Source organism: Ananas comosus, linkage group 15 (assembly GCF_001540865.1).
Source record: "Ananas comosus cultivar F153 linkage group 15, ASM154086v1, whole genome shotgun sequence".
In the NCBI taxonomy this organism is placed as follows: domain Eukaryota; kingdom Viridiplantae; phylum Streptophyta; class Magnoliopsida; order Poales; family Bromeliaceae; genus Ananas; species Ananas comosus.
In genome coordinates, this window is record NC_033635.1 from 9,961,583 (window position 1) to 9,985,003 (window position 23,421).

General features: G+C 35.0%; 1 protein-coding gene across 4 annotated transcripts; it reads right to left on the reverse strand.

Annotated features, from left to right (window-relative positions):
- LOC109721764 (rho GTPase-activating protein REN1-like) lies at window positions 624-20,885 on the reverse strand. 4 transcript variants are annotated; one of them, XM_020249541.1, is made up of 25 exons: window positions 20,737-20,885; window positions 19,020-19,154; window positions 17,499-17,535; window positions 16,990-17,066; window positions 16,392-16,462; window positions 16,200-16,278; window positions 15,946-16,105; window positions 14,143-14,262; window positions 11,231-11,308; window positions 10,971-11,026; window positions 10,813-10,882; window positions 9,809-9,893; window positions 8,805-9,048; window positions 8,380-8,604; window positions 6,311-6,685; window positions 6,187-6,236; window positions 5,894-5,954; window positions 5,716-5,799; window positions 4,635-4,751; window positions 4,381-4,547; window positions 3,540-3,609; window positions 2,464-2,658; window positions 2,177-2,368; window positions 1,678-2,064; window positions 624-1,256 (listed from the first exon to the last, which is right to left on the reverse strand). In XM_020249541.1, the coding sequence occupies exons 1-25, from the start codon at window positions 20,773-20,775 to the stop codon at window positions 1,098-1,100; spliced, it is 3,333 nt and encodes a 1,110-aa protein (XP_020105130.1). In that variant the 5' UTR covers window positions 20,776-20,885; the 3' UTR covers window positions 624-1,097. The 4 variants fall into 4 exon arrangements, with proteins under 4 accessions (XP_020105130.1, XP_020105128.1, XP_020105127.1 ...); XM_020249539.1 differs by having other exon boundaries at window positions 18,999-19,154; XM_020249538.1 differs by having other exon boundaries at window positions 14,143-14,265; window positions 18,999-19,154.

Genomic DNA, 23,421 nt, shown 5'->3' on the forward strand with positions numbered 1-23,421 from the left:
TTTTATGATTTTTTAATATCATTACCTAATGATCGAAAGGACTCAAAATCAATGGTTGAAAATAAAAATCTCATAAAAAGTTACGATGTAGCACTAAAATTTTAGATATTGGTCTTGTTATAGATAGTATAAAGAATTTTTTATCAAAATTTAATCTGATTTGAATACTTCTACACCGTTAAACTTGTAAACGACATATATCAATTATTAAAAATGGTTGATTTTGAATCCTTTCTATCACTAGGTAAATGATATCGAAAATTTGCAAAAATTATTTTCTAAATAGTTCAAATACGCTAGATCAAATTTAACGAAGCCGATCACCGATTCGAAAGTCCTATTATCGAAAACGACTTATCAACACGGACTCCTAATAGCACACAAGTCCCTCCATGCTCATTTGTTTCTTTCCTAAATGCCAGCTATGTTATCCACATCTAGATCTAATATGGATCAAAAAATAGGGTTGATACACAAATGTCTAGATCGAGCACACAGCAATCCAAACTAGAACTGGATTTACTGAAGTTATTGAGAGAGCTGAAGTTGATGCGACACAGAATCTATCTGTCTAGCATGAAAACAAAGCATAAGACGATATAATCTTTAAAAAGAGAAAAAGGAAAAAGTAAAGAACGGTGCCTGAATTCAAATATATTCATTGAACACAGAGTGTCAGAATCTCTAAGGGCAACAAGCGTACATTTTCTCAAAAGAAAAAAAAAGAAGAATAAAAGAAAAGGATGAAAAAAAAAAGGAAAAGAAAAATCAAAGCAACAAGCCAATCTTATGATACAAACAGCTCACACAACAATTTACATGAACAGATCAGGCGTTGCCTCCAAATAGTAGTCATTCACATAATAACCAAATCATTCCAAAACACGCTACAAATTCGGCTCTAAACACACATAAAACCAATTATCTCTATCCACCTTCCTACATTCAGCGGCAGGTAATCGTGTTAAAAAGACCATCAGAAAACCCCACACCTTGTAGAAGAGATTCCAGTGTCACTCAAAATCACGGTTTTGTTTTCAAATCCAATATCTTTGAAATGAGAGTAGTACGTTTTTCCTCTTTGAGCAAATGGTTGATCATCTGGAATTGGTTCTTGGAGGGGGACCGGTTGGACCGAGTGTGCGGTTCGAGTCTAGGTTCTGCAGCTCATTCACGAGCTGGGCCCGCCGTTCTTTCAAAAAGTTGAGCCGGTTCGTCAGCTTTGCCAGTGCAGATGATGACGATAAACCTACTTCCTGTAATAGGGCAAAATTATTCGGTTGATTTTAAACTTCGCTAATCAAGAAGTTCTAAATAGCCAGGGTTGTTAGATGAGATGCAAAAATTATTATAAAAGATTGTGCTGAAGCACCGATTTTTGGTGCATTTTTTTCTTGGCTTCTAGAAAAACTTTTTTCTTCCTTAGCTTCTAGAAAAACTACACAGCAGAAAGCAGTTATAATCTGGAGCTTTTGCTGTCGCAATAATCTTAAAGGAGCTTTTGAGCCCTAAAAAGCAGCTCTTTGGAACTTCTACTGCTGCTGTTGCGTCATGATGTAGACGAGATTTTAATGAAAAAGCTATGAATGGTTCTTCGAACACCTCTAACCAAACAACACTTTTGCAGTAAGTTTCGACCAAGCCAAATTAGCATTTTAGTATGAAATACAGGATTACCTCGGCCCTAGAAGAGATCTTCTTCGAAGCTAAAACTCGATCAACTGCGGCCAGCTCTTCGGGAGACGTAACACTACTAGATCCTTGAGGCTTCATAGTGGAGAATTGATGCTTCTCAGAAGGTTGCCTTTTTGGAAAAGAAGATGACAAATCATGGGCTTCCTTCTTCACATTTTCACCTCTTGGAAGGTGCTTCTTCGAAACGGAGTTCTGTCCGCCAGCCATCAGCTGCTCATTGGATGCAATGCTAGTGGGACTTGAAGATTTTGCGCTACTAAGATTAGTTGTGCTCGTCTGTTGCTTCTCTATATGCTTCTTATCTGACGAAGATACTGAATCTTTCTTATGAACTTTCACACTCTCACTATCTGCGGCATGCATGGCATTCTGTATACAAAAGAGATCAGGCATTTGCTCCTAGATCGAGAAGAATGACTTATGTGGACAGCAAAAGGTAAAGGAAAGGAAAAAAAGGGGGGTTTAGAATAGATTAGCCTACCTCACCACTCGACGTGCTCTGAGTATCATCCTGGGAAGCAATTGTTGGCTCCTCAGCGATTGGGTTAATGCTACAGCTTGAAATTGGCTTGTTGCTTTGATGCGGAGCATTTGGCTTCTGCTTCTGAAGAGGCTTCCCGCTTTTGAGAGAAAATGACTCCTGAGCTTCTGCCTTCAGCTCTTCACGGTTAGCCTGAAAGTTAAATGTAAATAGTAAAACACTAAAACTTAGGCAACAGAAAAGAGAACCCAAAACTCCATGTGGAAACAAACAATGAGCATTCTCACCTCATTGTTCTCTGCAGAAACCTTCTTGGATTGGGCGGTGGCTCCAGTTGAAGATGAGGAGCAACTAACATTTGATGGTAGTGTATCGTTTTGACTTGTCGATTCAGAATTATGATTTTGTGAATGATCGGAGCTTGTCGAAGGTAAACCTTGTGTTTGCAATTGGAGTTTCTCATGTGCTTCGTCCAAAATGTCCTGCTTGGAGGACAGTTAACACTAATTTTTAGAATGTGTTAACAATGTGAGAACATTACACATGTCATATCGGAATATCAACATGAAATAAGAACAAAATTGTAATGCCTCATAATAAATGTTATCATATTACAATGTTGTTCTAGTTTTTTTTTTTTTTTAATAAAAAATAATGAAATTTCATTTAGTTTGTCTGTTTCAATAATCTACTAGCTTTCATGTCCTCTAAACAATTATTTCTAGAGATGGTAAACCATTCGCTGCCCAAATGTTCATAAGGAACTGCAATGAGTGAGATCTTACACCGCAAATATTATCGGTAGTGGATCCAAGAGATTTAGACATTGGCATTAAAACAAGTTTCTGGAGTTTCTGGTTATTTGTCTGCATTGCAAATCACTACATGAGTAACTAAAGCTACAGTTGGCATAGATGTTCTATAGAAACATTGTCTGGCTGATGCAGAGATGTGCTCAGCGAAACAAAGTGATCATGCATGTCACTCGGCTAGTCATGCTTTCAGCTTGAATATGGAACTAATCTTTCATCATTACTACTGATACCTATGAATTCAAGGGCTTCTTCGAGTAAAATATTTGACACTTGCAAGGCCTTTTAACATCTGATAATGGCATATCATGTCGTTAGCTCTTCCTGCATTTAAACATCTGATAATGGCTTATCATGTTGCAAGGCCTTTTAACATAATTCAGTTCGGAAAACTAGAAACCTTGTTGGTATAAAGAGAAGTTTTCTAAGACACTCAGAAATGTATTGAGCTAACAGGTTACTCTATAGCACCTTGATGTCAATGCAAATTAAACGGATAAAGAGGACTAGGAATACACAAACATATACAAGAGGAGAGATGAAGATCTTACATCGCATTTTGAAAAGGTGCCATTTTGTTTTACTAAAATGGTACTGTCGACACCTTCCTGTTGACCTTTCCTGTATTTTGTGACATTCACGATTAAGAATGATCAAATGTGTCAGTGTTTGATGACTAAATAGCATCATCCATATACATACAAGTTACGGTTATTAGAAAAGAAAACATAAATGCTGTAAATAGTGTAGGTGTCATCCACTAATCTTATAGGATCATTGACAAATTGAACAAATTTTTGAATTTCTCTTCTATTATTCTTCACAATATAAGTTAACTTTTGAAGGATCCAACTGCTAAATCAATGTCTGATAAAACAGTGAGTACTCTATTTGAAGTTCAGAATAAACTTGAGACCAACCAAGAGACTGCAATATGACCTCTCATTGCTGTACAATGAAAAGGAGTATGAACCTAATTTAAGATTTTGAGCCCTTCGACATGTAGAAGACTGAAAGACACCACAATCCCATGTTGTATCAGTTGCTTCCAAACAATATTAGAAGTAGAATAAGAAAATGTTGCTAAGACCACAAATCAGTGGAAAGACTAAAGACTGAAGCGCAGTAAAACAGAAGATCAAAGAAACAGTAACAAACTACTCTGGAAATTTGCACGTTTCCAATATCAAGGCTGTTTCAGAGAGGAACCGGTGTCAGATAGGTGGATTCATGCTACTACAATATGAGGTAACATTTCTTCCGCATATATATTTATAATAAATCTGACAGCTATAAGGAAAAAAATAGAATTAGAAAATAGCAGTAAAATGCTAGTAGATATAGAAAAGATGAATCATAAAGTTCAGAAAAATAAAAAGTAGAGTATCTTACATGACTGGTGAATCCAAATTTGAGAGGCGTTTGTTGCATGATTCGCATAATGTAGTATAGCTTTCTTGTAGTTGATTATTGAGTTGCCCACGAAGATCACCAATTTTTTGCTTTAAACTGAAAATATCTGCTTCAGCGAGAGCAACTTCCTCGAGATCTGCCCTAGTCTTTATCACAAACATAAAAAGTATGACTCTTGATGTTATTTCTAATTATGTGTAATTTGGAAATGCTAATTCATAATGAACACAAACCTTGCTATCTATTGCGGATGCGTATGATACTTGCCCTCGTCGCATATTCATAAGTCCGGACTCCAACGAAGCCCTCAAATTTCTCTCCTTTTGTAGCTGTTCTCTCAATCTTTCCACCTGCAGTAACAAAAATATGACTTGATTAGTAAATACGGACGAGCATAAAATCTTCTTGTTGTCATAATTAATTAATAATTAATAACAATATTTTGGCCCAAAAATAAAAGAGAATTTCACTGATGGCACAACCCTATAGAGATGTCAAATAAGTGCTAGCAGTAGCTAAATGAAAAATTACCATTGGAAAGCAAGAAATGCTACTGAATTATGACATTTATGAAGAGACATAAGAGCACAACTAGTAGACTATGATTGTATACATCTACTTGTAACAATTTTGGACAAACAAAGTAGTCAAATTCCTGATTGGTCAATACGGCATTTTAATTTTGCAAGAATGGTATTGGCAAAAGTTGTTTGGGACGTCCAAATATGCATTTGGAGCATATCCTACTAGATCATGTAATAAGCTAAAAGAGGTTCAACCAGTTTCATTTAACTTAAGTGGAAACCAGATTAGACATGAATTATGGGTCCAAATTTCTATGCTATTTAAGACTCTTGTGGCTGATTGTTGAACCTTAACTACAACAGAAAAAATCTTCTTTGAACAGAAAGAATCAAAATTTTCTTTTCCCTTTCTTGTAACTGCAAGAAGGTACAGTATTTGTAGTATCAACGTCTCAAGTATTAGAATCAGGTTCCTTCTTTTATATCCGTCACTTGATAGAACATGAGCTTTCATTGAGAAAAGATTATTCTGCGCGTTTAGCTGCAATTACTAACCAAGGCTATGAAAATCTAGAAAGGAAATTGAGAAGGCATTACCAGTAAAACATCTTATGGATTTACAGTTCCAGTTTCCTGACATACATGATTTATCAGTAGAAGTTACAAGATTACTCCATACCTTTTATGGAAGTTGGGTTCAATAAGTTCTTTAATTAAACAAGAAATCAAAAAGAAAAATATGATATGGGAGAATATGGTGGGAGAATATGGCAGCATTGGTAGTTCTTACATCTTGTTCAAGCGCTAAACGACGTTCATGTAAAGCTTCCTTTCGTTTTTCTAGACTTGCTTGCAGAATTTGATTTCCTTTTACCTAGAAAACACAGGCCCACTGTTATTCACATATGCCAAAATGTCGTAGATTTGCAATGTGTTGATGATTAAAAGTCAAAGTGTAAAACTAATACCTCCTTTGCAATTTTGGCGTGGAGTTCAGTCTTAGTATTCTCGAGCCTCTGAATAGCAATCCTGGTTCAAGAGACAGATTAGTGTAGCCAGAAATTAGTAGTAATTTTAACCCCTTCGACTTCACCTTTGTTATCAAAGCAGAGAGTAACAAAGGGTATAACGCCTATGCATGTGCTTCCAAACTTAGAACTAAAAGTTGGATCTTCCAAGAAGGGGCGGTTCTTGTCATTTGGCCATCTAAAGCAAAAATTAATGTGAGAAACACGAAATGAACTCTAAATATGTCACTTACTCTTCTTCACTAGAATAATCGATTGACTCCATAGAAAGGTTCTTCCTGGCCTGCAAATAAGTAAATTTCTCAAGAAATATCTTTTATATGATCACACAAAGAGAGTGTAATCTAGTTCACTTACAGAGGTCCGACCCCATATAGTTGGACGTTTACAACTGAGTGCTTGGTCATTTGATTTATCAGAGAACTTTGCAGCTCTCGATGGTAAAGCATGGCTAATTGACTTGAGAAATTGGCCTGTAGAAGAAGCAGCTCCTTTCCCAGTTGGCTCACAAGACTGGTGGGCAGGAGCTAATTTTCTGCTATTTTCATACTGCATAATTTCTTCTTGTGGTACAACATCTTTAGGAGAAAGAGAATCAGTAGGGGATGAATTTTGACGAATATTCTTATTCTCTTGCGCTGGTATTTCTGCTGTACTTTCAAGTGCATTAGAAGGTTCGAACATTTCACTATCTTTATGATATGCAACATCTATATTATTGCTTTTGCTGGCCTGCATTTAAGAGGAGATCCAATAAATATCAAAACTAAAACTGTTACCTAAATAAGGAAGCAGCCCAAGGCTAGTCTGAAACATGCCACAAGCATTGACGGGAGAGATAACAAAAGAGAAAACATATAAGAATATGACCCAATATTGGCAGATGTGGGGATTGAATCCAGAACATTTGGATTGAAAGGGCTTAAGATTGGTTACAATACCCAGTTATCTAAAAGATCAATTTGATAGGACTTGATTAGGTGATTAGTCAACAAAAACAAAAAATGATAATATTATTACTGATTCCATTGAATAGTATAAATCAAACCGGTGGTCACTGAACTTGTCGCTAGGCTTCAACTAGGTCATTGAACTTCAACTTGTTGCAATTGAGTTATTGAATTTCAATTTTAAGTCTGTTAGCTCTTCTAGCAAACTTTGTTTAGATTTCATAAATGACTAGTAATGTGGTAGTTGATTCAGTTCCCACATCATCTCTTGAGAATGAAATGGTAGCTTCTTTAGCTGCCATGTTAATTATTGAAGATGGCATGTAGTTTTACAATCATGTGGCAACCAAATAAAGTGCCATGATATCACTACATCATCTCTTAGAGATAGGGTGGTAGCAATGGTCGATGATTTAGCTGCCACTTTTATCTTCAAGAGATGTTATAGTGACGATATGTCAGCTAAACTACTTGCCACTAGGGAAGTCGACAGGTCGGATTCGGGGTGGATTTTCAAAAACCCAAACTTGAACCCGACAACCAACCTAAAACTCGAACCTGACAGATTTTGAAAATCCATATCCAACACCGAAACAGACCAAAAACTCGAAAACCTGAACCCGAAGCAATTTTTTCTCTTTACAATATTTCAAAATATATTATGTTAAAATCTAAATTTTCAAAATACCAATTCAAATATAACATCAAACATTCATAGGTATTAGATAACATAAAATCAATTTGGTTTTGGGCGGGGTACAGACAAAATCCATGCTATAATCCAAATCCGTCGAGTTTTCGTTTTTTATACCCATATCCGAAGCCATATTAGTTTAGCATTGAGTAAAATGGCCCTGTTTGGATTCTGGTTAGGGTAAAATTTCGGGTATCCATATCCATCACATCTCTGTTTGCCGCATCACCTCAAGTTAGAATTTAGACAACACATCATCTTTAAGAAATGACAGGGCAGCTGAACTCAGCAGCTATATCATACCCAAGAGATGGTGTGGTAATGAAATCAACTCACACATCATCACTCCTACAAGAAAATTAAATGAAGTTTACCAGAGTGACCCGATTGAAACTAAAATTGAAGTGGTGCCTCAGTTGCAACAAATAGAAGTTTAATAACTTCAATGAATGCGGCAAGTTCAGTAATAAATAGTGTAACTAACACAAATAAGAGAAAAGTGATGAAGAAAAAGTCCCTTAGAGATACCAAGTTTCTAGCTTTAAAGGGCACAAGAGAGTTGTTTCCTAGTAAGAGGGAGGGGGGCTGTAAAACTAACTTAGAAACCAGCTGCAGTAAGATGGCCAGAGCGGTCACAACAGTATAGACTGCAAAACATCGCAGCCCAAAAATACGATGAGCTTTACATGAGCCATAATATCTATGTGTGATGCTAGATAAGCACGAAAAAGTAAGAACTCTTTATTACCTAAAACAAATTAATTAAAAGCATAATATACTACCTTGTCGCCAGACACGTCGCTCTCACCGTCACTGCAACTTTCCGTACCGCTATATGACTGTTCCGTATTGTCATCTATATCTGCGTCTAGGTCATGATGCGCATCATGATAGCCATCATCCTCTGGGATATCATGATCGGTTGAATAATTATCATCGACATCACCATCCTCCTCTGATTCCGTATACAGCTCTGAGGACATGGAACCCTCCTGCAAAAGATTCTCCTGTGTAGCATAATATATGTATCAGATCATGAAGCACAAATGTATAAAACTTTTAACATATTTAAAATATACTTTTGCCTTTGAGGGGCATATCTTGGAAATGCAGATAGTCAATAAAACATTTTTTAGGATTCAGGGACATATGTAAAGCACCAAAACTACTCTTTAAAGTTTTAATAATATATCAGAAGGGTGCTTACATCAAAAATCTTGTCGTATTCCTCTAGTAGAATCATAACAATGGCTTGAGCATGGTTAGCAGCAGCTGCTGCTTTGAGAAGCTGAATCGAACCATCACCACCCATATTGAAATCATCCTCGAACTCGCAGTCACCAGCAAGAAGAGGGCGGAGAAGTAGTGGTGCCATACAAGCAGCTAAAGCTGATAAAGTCATCCGGTTCACAGATTTATGCACTGCCACAGTTTGCATCATCTTAAGAATCCTGTAAGAAAAGCAGCATATTCTCCGTGGTAATTGTTATATGAATAACAGGCAATCTCTTGGCAATGCTACAGAACATTGTAAGGTTAAGTGTCGCAGGGACCAGACTAGGGGACGGTTGAACCCTTTATGAAGCTTATGCATAGTGCTATTGAAATAGATCTGTTTGAAAAGGCACTGACACCTTTTTCACTATGTCTCTTGACATGGCTTCTATAAAACTTCTCGTCCCAAAATTAGAAGCTTCCAGACACTGTGCATTTGATCAAGAAAAAAAAAGTTTGGGGATTTTGCTGTGGCAAAAAGATAAAATGAGCTTTGCACCTGAAAATCTAATGGTTCAATTTAAAGTTTCTGCTTCTGCTGCAAAGAAAAGCTAGTGAGGAGATTTTAATGGAAAGCTTCTGGTGTTTGTTAAGCATCCCTACTGAAATGGCCGCTCCACAGAAGCTCTAGCTAGAACAAACAAGCTGCCAAATCTCCTAAACTTCCTACTGCAGCAAAAACAAAAACTTCAAACTGAAGTTTCTACTTTTGTTACCCAAAAGCTCAATCAGCTTTCTGCCAGATTAAAAGTTCCATGTGTTTTGTTTGCTCGATTGCTAATCTCTGGCAGCTTCTAGTTTCTCAACAAAAGAAGCTTCTCCAGCAGCCAGCCAAACAGGCACTATTTACTTGCATTAAAAAGATTTTGTCTGGAGTCTCAAGTACCCAAGTCGAACTGCAAAAGGGACTAATGAATAATTGATTAGCTAAAGTACCTCTGTACTAAACGCCGACTAGGTTCAGGGAAAGTTTCATATATTGCAGTACGCATCGCATCAATTCTGCCGCCACGGTCAGTTCCTGTATAATAACTTATAGTGGTAAATAGTATTATAAGCTAGCTCTTACATGTACTATTTTAGCTCTTACATGTACTATTTTAGGGCCATATCTCCAATATAAAAGTAAGGGCACAGTTTCATTCCTACATACTATTTATTTTTTGAAGTTGCCAACATGACTCTTTCCACCAAATTGTTTTAGCTACAAATTTATTTGTTGCAACAACTTGATAATTCAAAATATTTGAGGTTAAACAAAGATTCAAAAGCTGAACCCTTATTTTCTAAGGGGGGGAAAACCGAAAAACCAATTTGCTGTGGAAGTTACATTAGATCTACCTACAGCAATGTATATATGCAAAATTTTAAGGCGCCTGAATGAAACTTTCGGGATTAGTATGGTCAAAGACTCCAAAAGAATTAAAAAGATGAAAGAATTCTAATGAAACCAATAGAATCAATGTAAATAACACCAACAATACAGACTATTTGGTTGCTTTGCAAATGAAACGCATCATCATACACATCAACTTGAAGAAACCCCATATAAATAATATACCAGGAGGAATAGTCTAAGAAACACCAAGGTGTAAAAGAAACAACGCTTCAAAACTTGTATGTAGAAGTATTAAGAATGCAGTGAAACGAGCTACAGTACAAAGCATTCTGAATGAACACGAAAAAATAGCTTTAATCAGGGAAATCATGTTCCTACATAGAACATCTCTCTCTCTTTTCTTGAGAGATAAAATTGCAAAGTATATAATCAGTGACACATGAAAAATAGGTGGCTGGTGCCTTTGAAGAAACTATTAAATATGTAATGTGAAATGGAATGAAATTTTTATCAAGGCAATTTGTGTATGAACAAAATACATGATTGTGCATAGATTTTCAGAGTGGAGGGTGTAGCTATAGTTTAAAGTCAAAAGACTTACTGTAAGCTTCCACCAAAGTAGTACAACATGATGCAGGAACTGGAGAAGATGGCATCTCTCGAAGAACATGCTGTAAATAGGAATGAATTAGAAATCAAACCAAATTAAAGAGATACTGGACAATAACCAATATGCCTATTTGTAGAGCAAATTGATACCTTGATACAATCACCAACAACATGTGCATCCTCCTCTGGCGAGAACTCGTCTTTTCCTGAAAACAATTTGAAAAATGAGGCAATTTACTAGTTTAGCATTAGTTCTAAGAAATAGTGAATTTTTTCACCACACTATGTGAATGCACATTAGTATGAAATACAACACTACACTAATAAGCGTAGTAGACTTTCTCCCACTTGGACTAAAGAATACAATTGCAACTAGTCATCAAAATGGTAAGACAGGAAAGGTAGCACACCCTGCTCATAATCACGAACTCTGCGTTCTACCTCTTCGACATCAGCTGACTGACGCAAGATACCTTCCACTTTGATTCCTATAGAAAAAGATTGTCAATCAATCACATATATTTGGCTGAAACGGCAAGAGTTTTCTTTTTTTTTTCAGTCATGATTATTTACATAGTGATATACCTTGTCTTTTATATAACAGCATCTTAATAAAGTTGAACAAGAACAAAGCTAGCAATATTACTTCCATCTTTTCATCATACAAGCTATGGTTGGCTTCTGTATCTGAACACGATTTCGAGTTTTGGCATCGGTGAGAACCGGAACAAAAACAAGTTAACCTAATCCAGAGCTTGGTCGAAAGTGGAACAAGTTATGTTTAAGTTGGGTAGAGCTAAAATGTTAGGCATATTTGTGTTCTGGGGTCCAAAATTGAGCTTGGTAAAAACAGGGCTGTAGGCAAGGCAATTGCTACTGAGATAAGGTATGTTTAGTGTTCAAAAAGGGCCATGGCCAAGACAATTATTATTGATATAAGGTATAGGGGATGTTTGGCCCAGCTTCCTAAAAGTGATTCTATGCCCAAAAGTGATTTTGGGCTCAGTAGAGCGTTTGGCAACAAGAGTTGGAAAATCTGATTTTGCTTTTCAAAATCAGAAAACTGATTTTTCAAGCCCTAGAATCAAAAGAAGAAAAAAACTATTTCTCTAAAACTGATTCCCACAAAATCAGTTTTCCCACTTAAAATTTTTATGAAAACACCCAAACAACCCCTAAGGGTGTGTTTGGTTCCACGTAAAACTGTGGAAAAAAAATTTTCGGTGGAAAAAAGGTTTTACGTTGTTTAGTGTTTGGTTTGTAGGAAAAGAAAAATAGTTTCCATGACTGTTGTTTGGTTTAAAGGAAAAAATAGATGAAAAACTATTTAATATATTTTTTATTATATATATTATTAATATATAATATTATTATATACTATATATTATTATTATAATTTCTATTTATAGATTAAATATATTTAAAATTATAATAAATATATTCAATATGATAATAAGAGTTATATATTTAGATATTAATAAATATATTATATATTTACGGTTGTTTGGTTGAAAGAATAAAAAAAAAGAAAAACAAATAGAAATTATTATATTTCTTTTGATATATATATATTAATAATTATTAATATACAAATAATTATTATATTATATATTATTATTATAGATTTTATAAATGAATAAATATAAAATATATTATACATAAGTATATAATATTAATACATAATAGTATATTTATTAGTACTATAAAAAAATCACTATATATTTATATAAAAATATAATATATATATATATAATATATATATACAAGGGTTCATTTTCTGAGAACCTGTAAAAAAAGTTTTCCCCAAAAATTTTTTACAGACAACCAAACAGCAGGAAAATAATTTTTCAACCGAAAATTTTTTTTCGGAGCTGTTTTACGAGGATCCAAACGCCCCCTAAACAAATAACATAATTCTACTATATTCTTTTATATTCATTTAATATTTTCAACTACCATCTTCTCTCTTCTATTCACTATTCCCAATCACTCTTCCCACAGATAACTCTCTTCCCAACTCCTCTCCAACAAAATTTTTTTTCACCTTCCTCTCTTCTCTAACTCCATCTCTCTCCCTCCTTCCTTTTTTTAACAAATTTCTCTCTCTCTCTATCTCTCTCTTCCCCCATGGCTCCGCGGGTTCGGCCGGATCTGCACTGGCTGCATCTATCCTTGCGGATCCGGCCGGATCCACGCCGGCGGGATCCGGCAATTATGAATCCTGCCGGGTTTGCGTCGGCAGGATCCGGTCGGCGGGATCCGACCGTGTCGTATCCATGCCGGAGGGATCCGTCCTTGTCGTATCCGGCCGAATCCGCGCCAGCAGCATCCGTCCTTGCCAGATCCGACCCGATCCTCGCCGGCGGGATTCGGCAAGACCGAGTCTAGTCGGATTGGGTGCTGCCGGCGCGATAAATGTGAATGTGATTATAAAAAATTAAAATACGATGGATTTGGGTCGATTAAAATTTTTATTTGTATTTCAACAGAACTTAAAATTAAATTTGTATTAAAAATATATTTTATATATAGGAAAAGTATAATTTTTAAACATTTTAATTATTAATATACATTAATAAATTAATATAATATTTTGTATGTAACCTTCTTGATGTTTAAACCTAGAAAATCACTTCTTTACAAAATAAATTAATAAAGTAATGTTAAACAGCATCACAAAATCACTTCAGCAAAAAAGTTTACCAAATAGCTTTCTAAAATCACTTCAGCAAAATCACTTTTCTATCATACACAGCCAAACGCTCTACAGCTTTTAACAAAAATCACTTTTTCAAACCAAAATCAATTCTACAGAAATCACTTTTTCAAAATCTAGGTCAAACGGGCCAATAGTCTAGTACTCTAGTGCTACTTGCCTGACTGGACCAGCCTTGGACCTATCAAAAACCTAGTTTTATACCACATGGCCCCAAGGTGGCACACAAATCATAAAACTGCATGCAACCAACTATACATATTGCAACACAAAATGCAAGTATATGTGTCCTTAGTATTTGTCGACTAATTATTTTTATAAATATAGCTAATACCAATGTTGGACCTAATAATCAAAAGTCCATTATAATAAATACGTGATATCAAGTGCTAGCTTTTAAAAGTGTAAACAGAAACAACATGGACAACTCTTTATGTTTTCTTTTTTTCTTTTTTCTTTTTTTGAGAATTAGAGCACTGTTTGTTGTAGAGATAGCTGTAGAACGTCATCCAACCAAATGAAAATGAGTCAGTAAGAAAAGAACAAGACAGAGGAAGCTTTGTTAGACTAATCTGTAAATTATCACCAGCAGGAACAGGATATTACCGTATTGTTCAATGAACCTGAGGGCCTTCTCCAAGAAAGATGGACTGCCATCAATATCTTCAAGCGCAAGTAAAATTGGTCTACCAACAACCATTGATTTCACAGGTGGCCGATCCTTCCCTGCTGTAAAAACAGTATAAACTACTCAATCCTAGATAGAATGGTAAAAGGATTTCAATTCACATTATAAAAAGCTCATATCATAGACAATCGACTACTGAACTAGGAATTACACTCAAGAAATCAAGATGATGTCAAGTAATGAATCTTCGGACTGTTGAATATCTATTCGGTGAAATTAAACATGGCAAGCAGCATTTTGGTGAGTTTAAACCCCAAAGGCGTGTCAAGATAGTTAACTTCCAATGCCTTCCAGATGTTTTCTAGATATTATGAAAACCTATTCAGAGAGGCAAAGTAGAGCCCAGGTGATGTAGTATATATTTTTTGGATTTAGAATTAACATAGCCATGATTGTTATGTCCCTCCAACTCTATACTCTCCACTAATTCTCTTTCCTTTCCTCTGAACTATATAAAATGTGATGTGAAGAAGTATTTTATTGTCTTTCCAACAGCAAATCAATCTCTCCCTGATCTTATCAACAGCCTACCGTTAAATTGATATACTAATTTATCCATAATTAAATCATTTTAATATCAGAGGCTTGTATAAGGAAAATTAAATTCTGGAACACAATTTGGTACTCAAACAACAAATCATAAAATCCTCAAAAAAATTTTACTGTTAAATTAGGACCACTTTATCGGTAAGATGAAAAGATTTAAGACAATGATATCCTGACCTGTTTACAATGTTTAATGGAGTGATCTTCAAAATAAAAACCTCACTATTGAGTCTGTCCCAAGAGGATTATAGCCTACTACACTCAAAACTCTGTTCTTAGTTCTTTCAATATACATATGTACACAAATAAATATTTACATCTACATATTAACATACAAATAAGTAGTGGCTTAATATCTATCCCTGCGTACAAGGCCATTCATGTGCAAACGTTCACATATTTTCACCAGAGCATATATTTGTGTCATGCATGTTAATGAACTAGTATCTGACCTGTAAGCAACAATTCAAGAAAAACTTTATATACCCCCGTGGTTTATCGCTTTTTCACTTTAGTATCATGTGTTTTAACTTGTATCACTTATATCCTGTGGTTTCTGCTTTTGTTCTTTTTGTTAGACTCCTCGTTGTCTTCTCCATTAAAGTGTCATATGCCGTGCATGTGGCCACCAAAAATGTCCGAGAAAGGTCAATAGAAACAACATGGGACCTCTTAGAGTTTAATACTGATCATTCTTGGAGTGCCCTATCCCGTTTTTATCGATTTTTGTGGCACATTTAACAGTCTAATGGAAAACAAAACCAAAAACCACAAGGTAGTTAAGTCATACAATTAAAAGCAGTGGGTACTAAAGTAAACAAGCGGCAAACCACAAGGGGGTTATCTGAAGTTTTCCCAACAATTTATTCTATTTCATCATTCCATTGTCATGATAGACACATTGAGTACTTTATTCTGGCTCTTTAAAAGCCACATCTTGTCAACACTTGTCTTCATTATCACATACAAGGATCAAAATTAAGTAAAATCTTTAAGCAGTTGTTGTTTCATATGGTAGATTTTCACTGCATAATTTCTAAATTCGATCAAGATTAACACCTGTTCTCCCAGTACCCACTGCAATCCACTATAAAGAGGAAAAGTTTAATGAATCTTATTATAACTGTTTGATCTTCCAAATAACTAGCCAAAAGATTACAGCCAAGGGAGCATACACTGTTCTGCTGGAGCTTCGACTGGATCAACTATATCATTGCGTAATATTCCATTCTGCACCATTGGAAGGGCCGCACTAGGTGCTTGTGCACTAGGTGCTTGTGCAATAGCATTCTCTAATGCAGTTTTCCACTCGTACAGATCTTCTGAAGTTTCCGCCTGATTAATAAAAGGGCAATTATCAAGGTAATACTATAGGAAGCTTTGGATAAAAAAAGGAGAAACTAAAGAACACGAGTATCCCAAAACCTGCCTTTAGAGTAAAAGTTCGCCCATCACGACCATCGGGAAAGAGCACTGTCAGAAGTTTCTTGTCTGCTTTGACAACAACACTGCAAGATTTAAAACATGTCAAGGCTCGTTTCAATATGCTCAAGAAAATGAGAAATCATTGTTCCAATGACTAGAGCTTTTCAAATTTAGCAGATTAGCAGTAGGCATCTACCTTCCTGAATTGTTCAGATCAATACCACCGAGTGTAACATTCGGTTCACTTCCCTTTACAGGAGGAGCGTTCTGGAAGGAAAAGTTGGCACACAGTGTAGTTAACAATAATATACATTTAAGAAGGCACTAAAGCAAATCGAGGAGGAAGAATTGAGCATGAAGCGATGTATCTGCGCAGTAACATGCACCACTATTCTGCAGGAAAAATGATGTTTGCTTCTTAAGCTAGAAATTAACACCTTTCCATCCCTTTGTATCCTCACGAAACTAGACGCGGAAAATTGGAGTTGAAGGGGTCATAATGACCCAGCATTTCCTTGAGTTAGATACTCATATAGTACTACAGTGGAGTATATAGCTTGTTTGAACTTCTTTTCGATTTCCTTAAAGTATTAGATTATAATTCTACAATAACTATTAGTCCACCCCAGACAAGTACAAGCACAATAACAAGTATGCATACCTAGAAAGTGCACTGTAAGCATTGGATAGGCACGGAAAAAGTGCTTATTAATGCAACAAAACATAATGCTACTTCAATGAAAATAAATATGAAAAACCAGAAAAATAATGATAGCACAAATTATTGGTCTTACTGGGTCTGTTCTGAAGAAGACTAAAGATGTATGTGTAAGTATAAACCAGCGTTTCTTCCATGAAGTCCAACCTATTCCTGCATTTGTCAATTAATAAAAGTGTTTTGAGTCTAGCACTGAGTGTACACATATATCCTAGTGAAGAATGAGAACAGTCATGGTGACCTTAAATGGTGCTAAAAAAATTTTAGCACGAGAGGAAAGGCAAGTATTTCCAGTCAAATCACGGAACAAGAAAAATATAAGTATGATAGCTCACACAAAGGCAAACAAAGAGAACTAATAGAATACATAGAGTTTGAGAAATAAAATTTGTAATATCAAATAAGGAACATGAGGCATGCCATTTGACTATCCAGTAATAGAAAGTTACACAAGCCTTAAACTTTTAATCTATATAGAAGATTTCTTAAAACAATGACAATAAAATAAAGAAATGTAAACTAAGAAACTAACAGTAGGTGCTAATCCCTACAACCACCCATAAATGAATGTACATGAAAGCATACCTTTGGAGGAAATGAATAGTGGCCCACTCTTGAAAATCTGCAGTCAAAAGAGTTTCAAAAATATTTTTAAATTTATACCAAAATCAGAGGATCTAGCTCAAAGCACAAGAACTACTATAACATCTTAGCAAACCTAAATAACAAGACTAGTGGTAATTATTAACCAGGAGAGTAAGTGTGCAACGAATTATGCCTATCACAGAACCAAGATCTAGGTGCCATTGCAGCAACTTAGTGTGACCACTGAAAATAACAGCATACTAAAAACCTCAAACCTGTAGCTAATATTAGTCAGTTTAAAATTACCAAGGTCTAAGTGTCTAACAGAAACACAAAATATAAAAGGAGCTTTTCCACATATATCTGTTTACATATATACCTATGAAAAAAGTGAATTTCATATTCGAAAGTTCAGCTACTGATAGAAATGCCGTTGTTTTAAATTGGCGAATGATCCAATTCATAAGGGAAGTTGGCTTTGCATTATAAGAAGTCGCTAACCATTTTATAAGTATAAAGGAATACGTGCTAGAAACAGAGATTTTAGGGATATATTAGTAAGTAGATAGTTATGCAGGGTGACAGTTGTAGCTATCTCAAAATAAAATCACACAAGATGAACATGTAGGAAATTAGAGTTGCATATCGACCTATCCTGTTACTTAGTCTCTTGCAGCAAACACCAGGTCATGATGCTGGCATTCTGGCAACATGACTAGCATTGCATGTCATAGAGTTTTTGAAAATATATCCATTTTAGATTTCTACTCATGCGATATACAGGCATGTTAATAATGATTTAATTATATATAGTGACATGCAGTTGGGAAGTAACAATTAGTTATTCTTTACCTATCAATAATGATTTAAAACAGTAAAATAGAGAAAATAAATATTTTATACAATATGTAGCTGCTGAAAAAAAAAAATGCTTGGTGAACAAAATAATCAAATAGGGAAAAAAAAAATGTAAAAAGAGAGTTGACAATTAGGAGAATAGTAAAGAGAAAGAGAAACAAACCTTCATCTTTCAAGAAAGCTGCCCTTTCTTCTATGTAAAACTATATTTGTTTATATTGATGATGATATTGATTGATATTGATGTACTTAATAATATTGCTTGTATAGTAAATAATACAATTGTGAAAATCTAGTTAGTCATACAACGACGACCTATCCTTCAAATATTTCAGTTTCCAAACTTAAGTTCAACTGGTTAGACTCTGCAAGTTCAGACAGCAACATGGAGAACTTGATAGGAAGTAAAGAATATAAAGGGAGGTCATAAATGCAAAAGAATGCTTGTCTACTGCATAAACCATGTACTTTATCATGCAAACATAATTAACTTCTGTGATTTAAACCAAAAGAAAGGCGAAATCATACAAATTAAAGTTTGATTTGAAGGCATTAATAAGCTCTAATAGTAAATAAAAAAAAAATCACACCTTAAAATTCTGAAATATGGAATGCTAACACGATAAAAGAAGGTTGTTTTGCCTCAGAGAGAATCTCACCAACCTGGCAACTGGGACAGCTACTAGATTGCTTATCGGAGCTGTCAGAGTTCCTTGCGGTCCAAATATTTGTGTCCCCCTCCCCACATCGACAAGTTTTAAATTGAGTTACATTCTCAGCAGTCTGAGAAGAGGCCATCTGTCACAGTTGCATAACAATAGAATATCAAAGAATGAAAGGTGTCTACAAGAAGTACTTATCCTTCCTCTAGCAAAGTATAGAGGGTAAAGAAGATTCAATTACAGAAAAAAAAAAAAATCTAAAAAGAAACTCTGTATATAGGAAAAGAAAAATTGTCTGCTACTAGGTCACATTGAACAATACGTGATTGTTGCATGCACCTATAACATCTCCATTTATCAGGTACATATTTTACCATTAGGAATTGTGCAAAAATATGAGCTTCATCAACTAATCTAGAAAGAAAAAAGTAGTGTTAATAATTGAGTATAATCAAGTTTCATCCAAGAGGTTTCATTAACATCAAGATTACTAGTTGAATTATCAAAATTACAGACAAGGAAAGATTGCAGTGATCAAAACGCAATGTGATGTGCTCTGTTTCTTAGGACAAGAAAATATTACAGCTAATGAAAAATTAGTGATGCTCCATACTATGAAATGTCATGATAACTCCCCCACCCCCAAATTCACTTACTACTCCTAATGATCAAAGTGAAAAAAAAAAAGAGCTGCAGCTAAAATTCAAAACTCAAATCAGTTACATGACTTAGCAACTGAACTGTATAACCTTCACAAATTAACTAGAACTGCAGGCATCAATGTTGCTATAACCTTCCACCTGCGACCACACAAGATTTGATATGATTTGAAAATTCTTGAACTTAGTGGTGACCCTGAATCGACATCAGAAAATCCCTCTGAGAGAAGATCTGCTAAAGCAAACAAAATTAAAGACGTGATAAATAACCTAAAACTTGAGGCCCCCTAAATTTCTCAACCCTCTTTACGCTCATCCATCCATGACATTTGGTAGCTTCTAACTCCGAATTTCGTTGTTGTCTCAATAGTTGTGATCTCCTTAGATCTCTCATTAGTTTCTCATCAACTTATCTAAATCATGGCACATACAGGAATGCCCAATGTGCAGTCAAACATTGCCAATAACTTTCTGAAAATCACATTTCCTTTTAATACCCAGAACCTAACATAACGAAAATCCTCGTACATTATTCGTCAAATTCTTCTGCACTGTTCATGATCGAAAGAACCTCTTCTGTTCTAAATCATCAATTTTGCACATCGCGGCCATTCGCAGACTCCAATACCTTCAAATTCAAGCTTAACTACTTAAACATTACTCTGCTAAGAATTTCGGATTAACACGATTTATGCAAACGTTTATTGGGATTCAAACATGGAAAGGAGCTCAAAACATCTTTAATTGCTAATTTGAGAAAAAAACAAGCAACATCAAAGCACCAAAAGACCACATTAACCTAATTCGATTTCTCATTTTACCCCCTCCTCGTCAAATCACTGCATCATTTCCAAATTTCACGCGGAGAACAACATTACAGAGCACAAAATCAACGCAAATTGCACTCGAAACAGCACCGCGCCAATCAGAATCAAAAAAAATCCAAACCTAAACAGAACCCGCATCCCACATTGATCCTTCACACCAAAAATCATCACAACTTCACCCCCCAAAAAAAAAAAAAAAAACGAAAAAGAAAAAGTGCGATCGGAACAGAACCTGCGACGATCCGACGAACTCCTTCGACGACGACGCCATCCGATCAAAAACTCACGCAAATCCGCGCATTGAACTCGCAATCCGAGGCGCTCGCTCCTCTCTCTCTCTCTCTCTCTCTCTCTCTCTCTCTCTCTCTCGCGTTTCTCTTCCTCCGCTTTTTTTTCTTTTTTTTTTTTTGCTCTTTTTTCACACCACTCTAAATTTACCCGTTTTTTCCGTATTATATTTAAAATTTTAGTTTCTTTTTTTCTCCCTTCAAAAAAAAAAAAAAAAAAAAAAAAACTCTCTCTTTTTGGCGCGCGTTGGCGCGGCTCCTTCGCCCGTCTTCTCGCGCATTCGCAGAGTGAGACGCGGGCCTGTGTCGCATGCGGACGCCGTGCCACGAGACTATTCCCTGAGCCGAGTGTATTCGTACACCCTCTGCACCGTACTTTATTTTTAGTTTGAGAAGTTCCACTTGAACACGGTCTCGAAATTAACTGAGCCAAGCTTGAACATAAAAAAAAAAAAAAAATTTCAAAATTTATTTTTAAGTCGAGCTTGAGCATTACTAGTCTCGCTCGAATTAGTCTATATATATATATATATATATAAATATACTATATAGAGTGGGCTACATACTAATCGAAGCACGGAGCCTTCCGTGCTTCCAGCTTGGTTACGATTGTTGCGACTTTCGAATCGTCGATCGGCTCCGTTAAACTTGATCTACAGTATTTCAAGTACCTAGAAAATAAATTTTATTATTTTTCGATATCATTTGCCTAGTGATTGAATGGGCTCAAAATCAACAAATTTCAATGGTCGTAGTGAGCCGTTTGCAAGTTTAACGGTGTAGAAATATCCAAATCACGTGAAATTTTGATAGAAAATTCTTTATACTATATAAAACAAGATCAATATCTTTGATTTAAAATTTTAATGTCATATTATCACATTATGTAAGATTTTTATTTTCAGCCGTTGATTTTAAGCCCCTTCATTCACTAGGCAAATGATATCGTAAAATCATAAAATTTATTTTCTAGGTACTTCAAATACTCTAGATCAAGTTTAATGGAGCCGATTGACGATTCGAAAGTCGCAACATTGAAATGAGCTGGAAGCACGGAAGGCTCCGTACTTCCGATAGCATAGTAGCCTCACTATATATATATATATATATAATTGGGCTGGAATACTATTAATAGTATTTAGACTTTTTTACTATCGAACTTTTAACCCTTAAATGAAAAATTATAAGGTTGGGATGATAGTGGTCCTCTAAGTTTAGTAGTAACCCCCTAGGGCTGAGTGAGTGGTTTGTTGAATAGTATGATTTAAAGGATGAAATTAATTAAAGTGTAAATCTAGAGGCTAAAAAATCGATAGTAAAAGTGCCCAAATACTACTAATAGTATTCCATGAACGAGGCTAGTATACTATCTATAGTACCAGAGCTTTGATACTATAATCTTGTTTTCGATATTAGAGTATTCAAATCACTGATTCATACAATTAAGTATGATTTAGGGTATATGAAGTTTTTAGTAATAAAATTTTATTTTTTTTTCGACATCGTTTACTTAGTAAATAAACCATGCCAAAATGAATGATAGAAATTAAACAATCTTTAAAATTTGAGAATAGAACTTCTGAATTCAATGTCAAAGATAACGATCTTGATCTAGATAGTTTAAAATATTTTCTATCAAAATTAGAATAAATTTAAGTTCTTCCTCACCGTTAAACTATGAAGTGGCAAAGGGCTTGGTGGTTAGTACCTAAGGTGCCAAGTTCGAATCCTAGTTGATTCACATTTCCAGCTAAGTTTATTTCTAAATGAAATAAACGAAACGGGTAGTGTGCTACCTATTTCTCAAAAAAATAAAAAATTATAATTTTGAAATAGTTTGATCATCAAGTAAACTATGTTGAAAAAATATAAAATTTCATTTGTAAAAACTTCAAATACCCTAGATCAGTTTTAACGATGTGGATTTTTTGCTTTAAACTTCCTAAAATAAAAAACGAGACTATAGTACCGGAGTCCTAGTACTATAGATATTATAGAAGTCTTATTCTATATTATATTTATAGGGTAAATTGCATTGCTACCCCCTGAACTTTTGGCGAAGTTTCACTTTACCCCTCGAACTTTTAAAATGGACATCTAACCACCTAAACTCTAATATTTCGTTCATGCTACCCCTTCCGTCAGTTTTTCGTTAAGCTTCGTTAACCGAAAATTGACGAAAGGGGTAAAACGAATGAAATATTAGAGTTTAGGGTGTTAGATGTCTATTTAAGGAGTCTGGGGGGTTAAGTGAAACTCACCAAAAGTTCAGGGGGTAACAATACAATTTACCTAAATTTTTACTATAAATTATTTTTATATTTTTATATTAAAAATTTCTAATTGGCTGAAATTGAGTGCAAAAATTTTATTTTAGTGTATTTTATAGAACAATACTTCTAAAGATAAAAGGGACAAACGTGTATTACAGAAAATTAACTAAGAATTAAAATTTCTATATCCGAATAAGGACACCTATTGTAAATCAACCATATTAGCGAGTACACAAGGATAGTAGAGTGTTCGAGCATCGTAGGTAATTAGTATCGCTCTTTTTTTATCTTTAAGCCACTCTAATTCATTTCTTTCTCCTTTATTTTATTACAATAAAATGTAGGATAAATTATGGT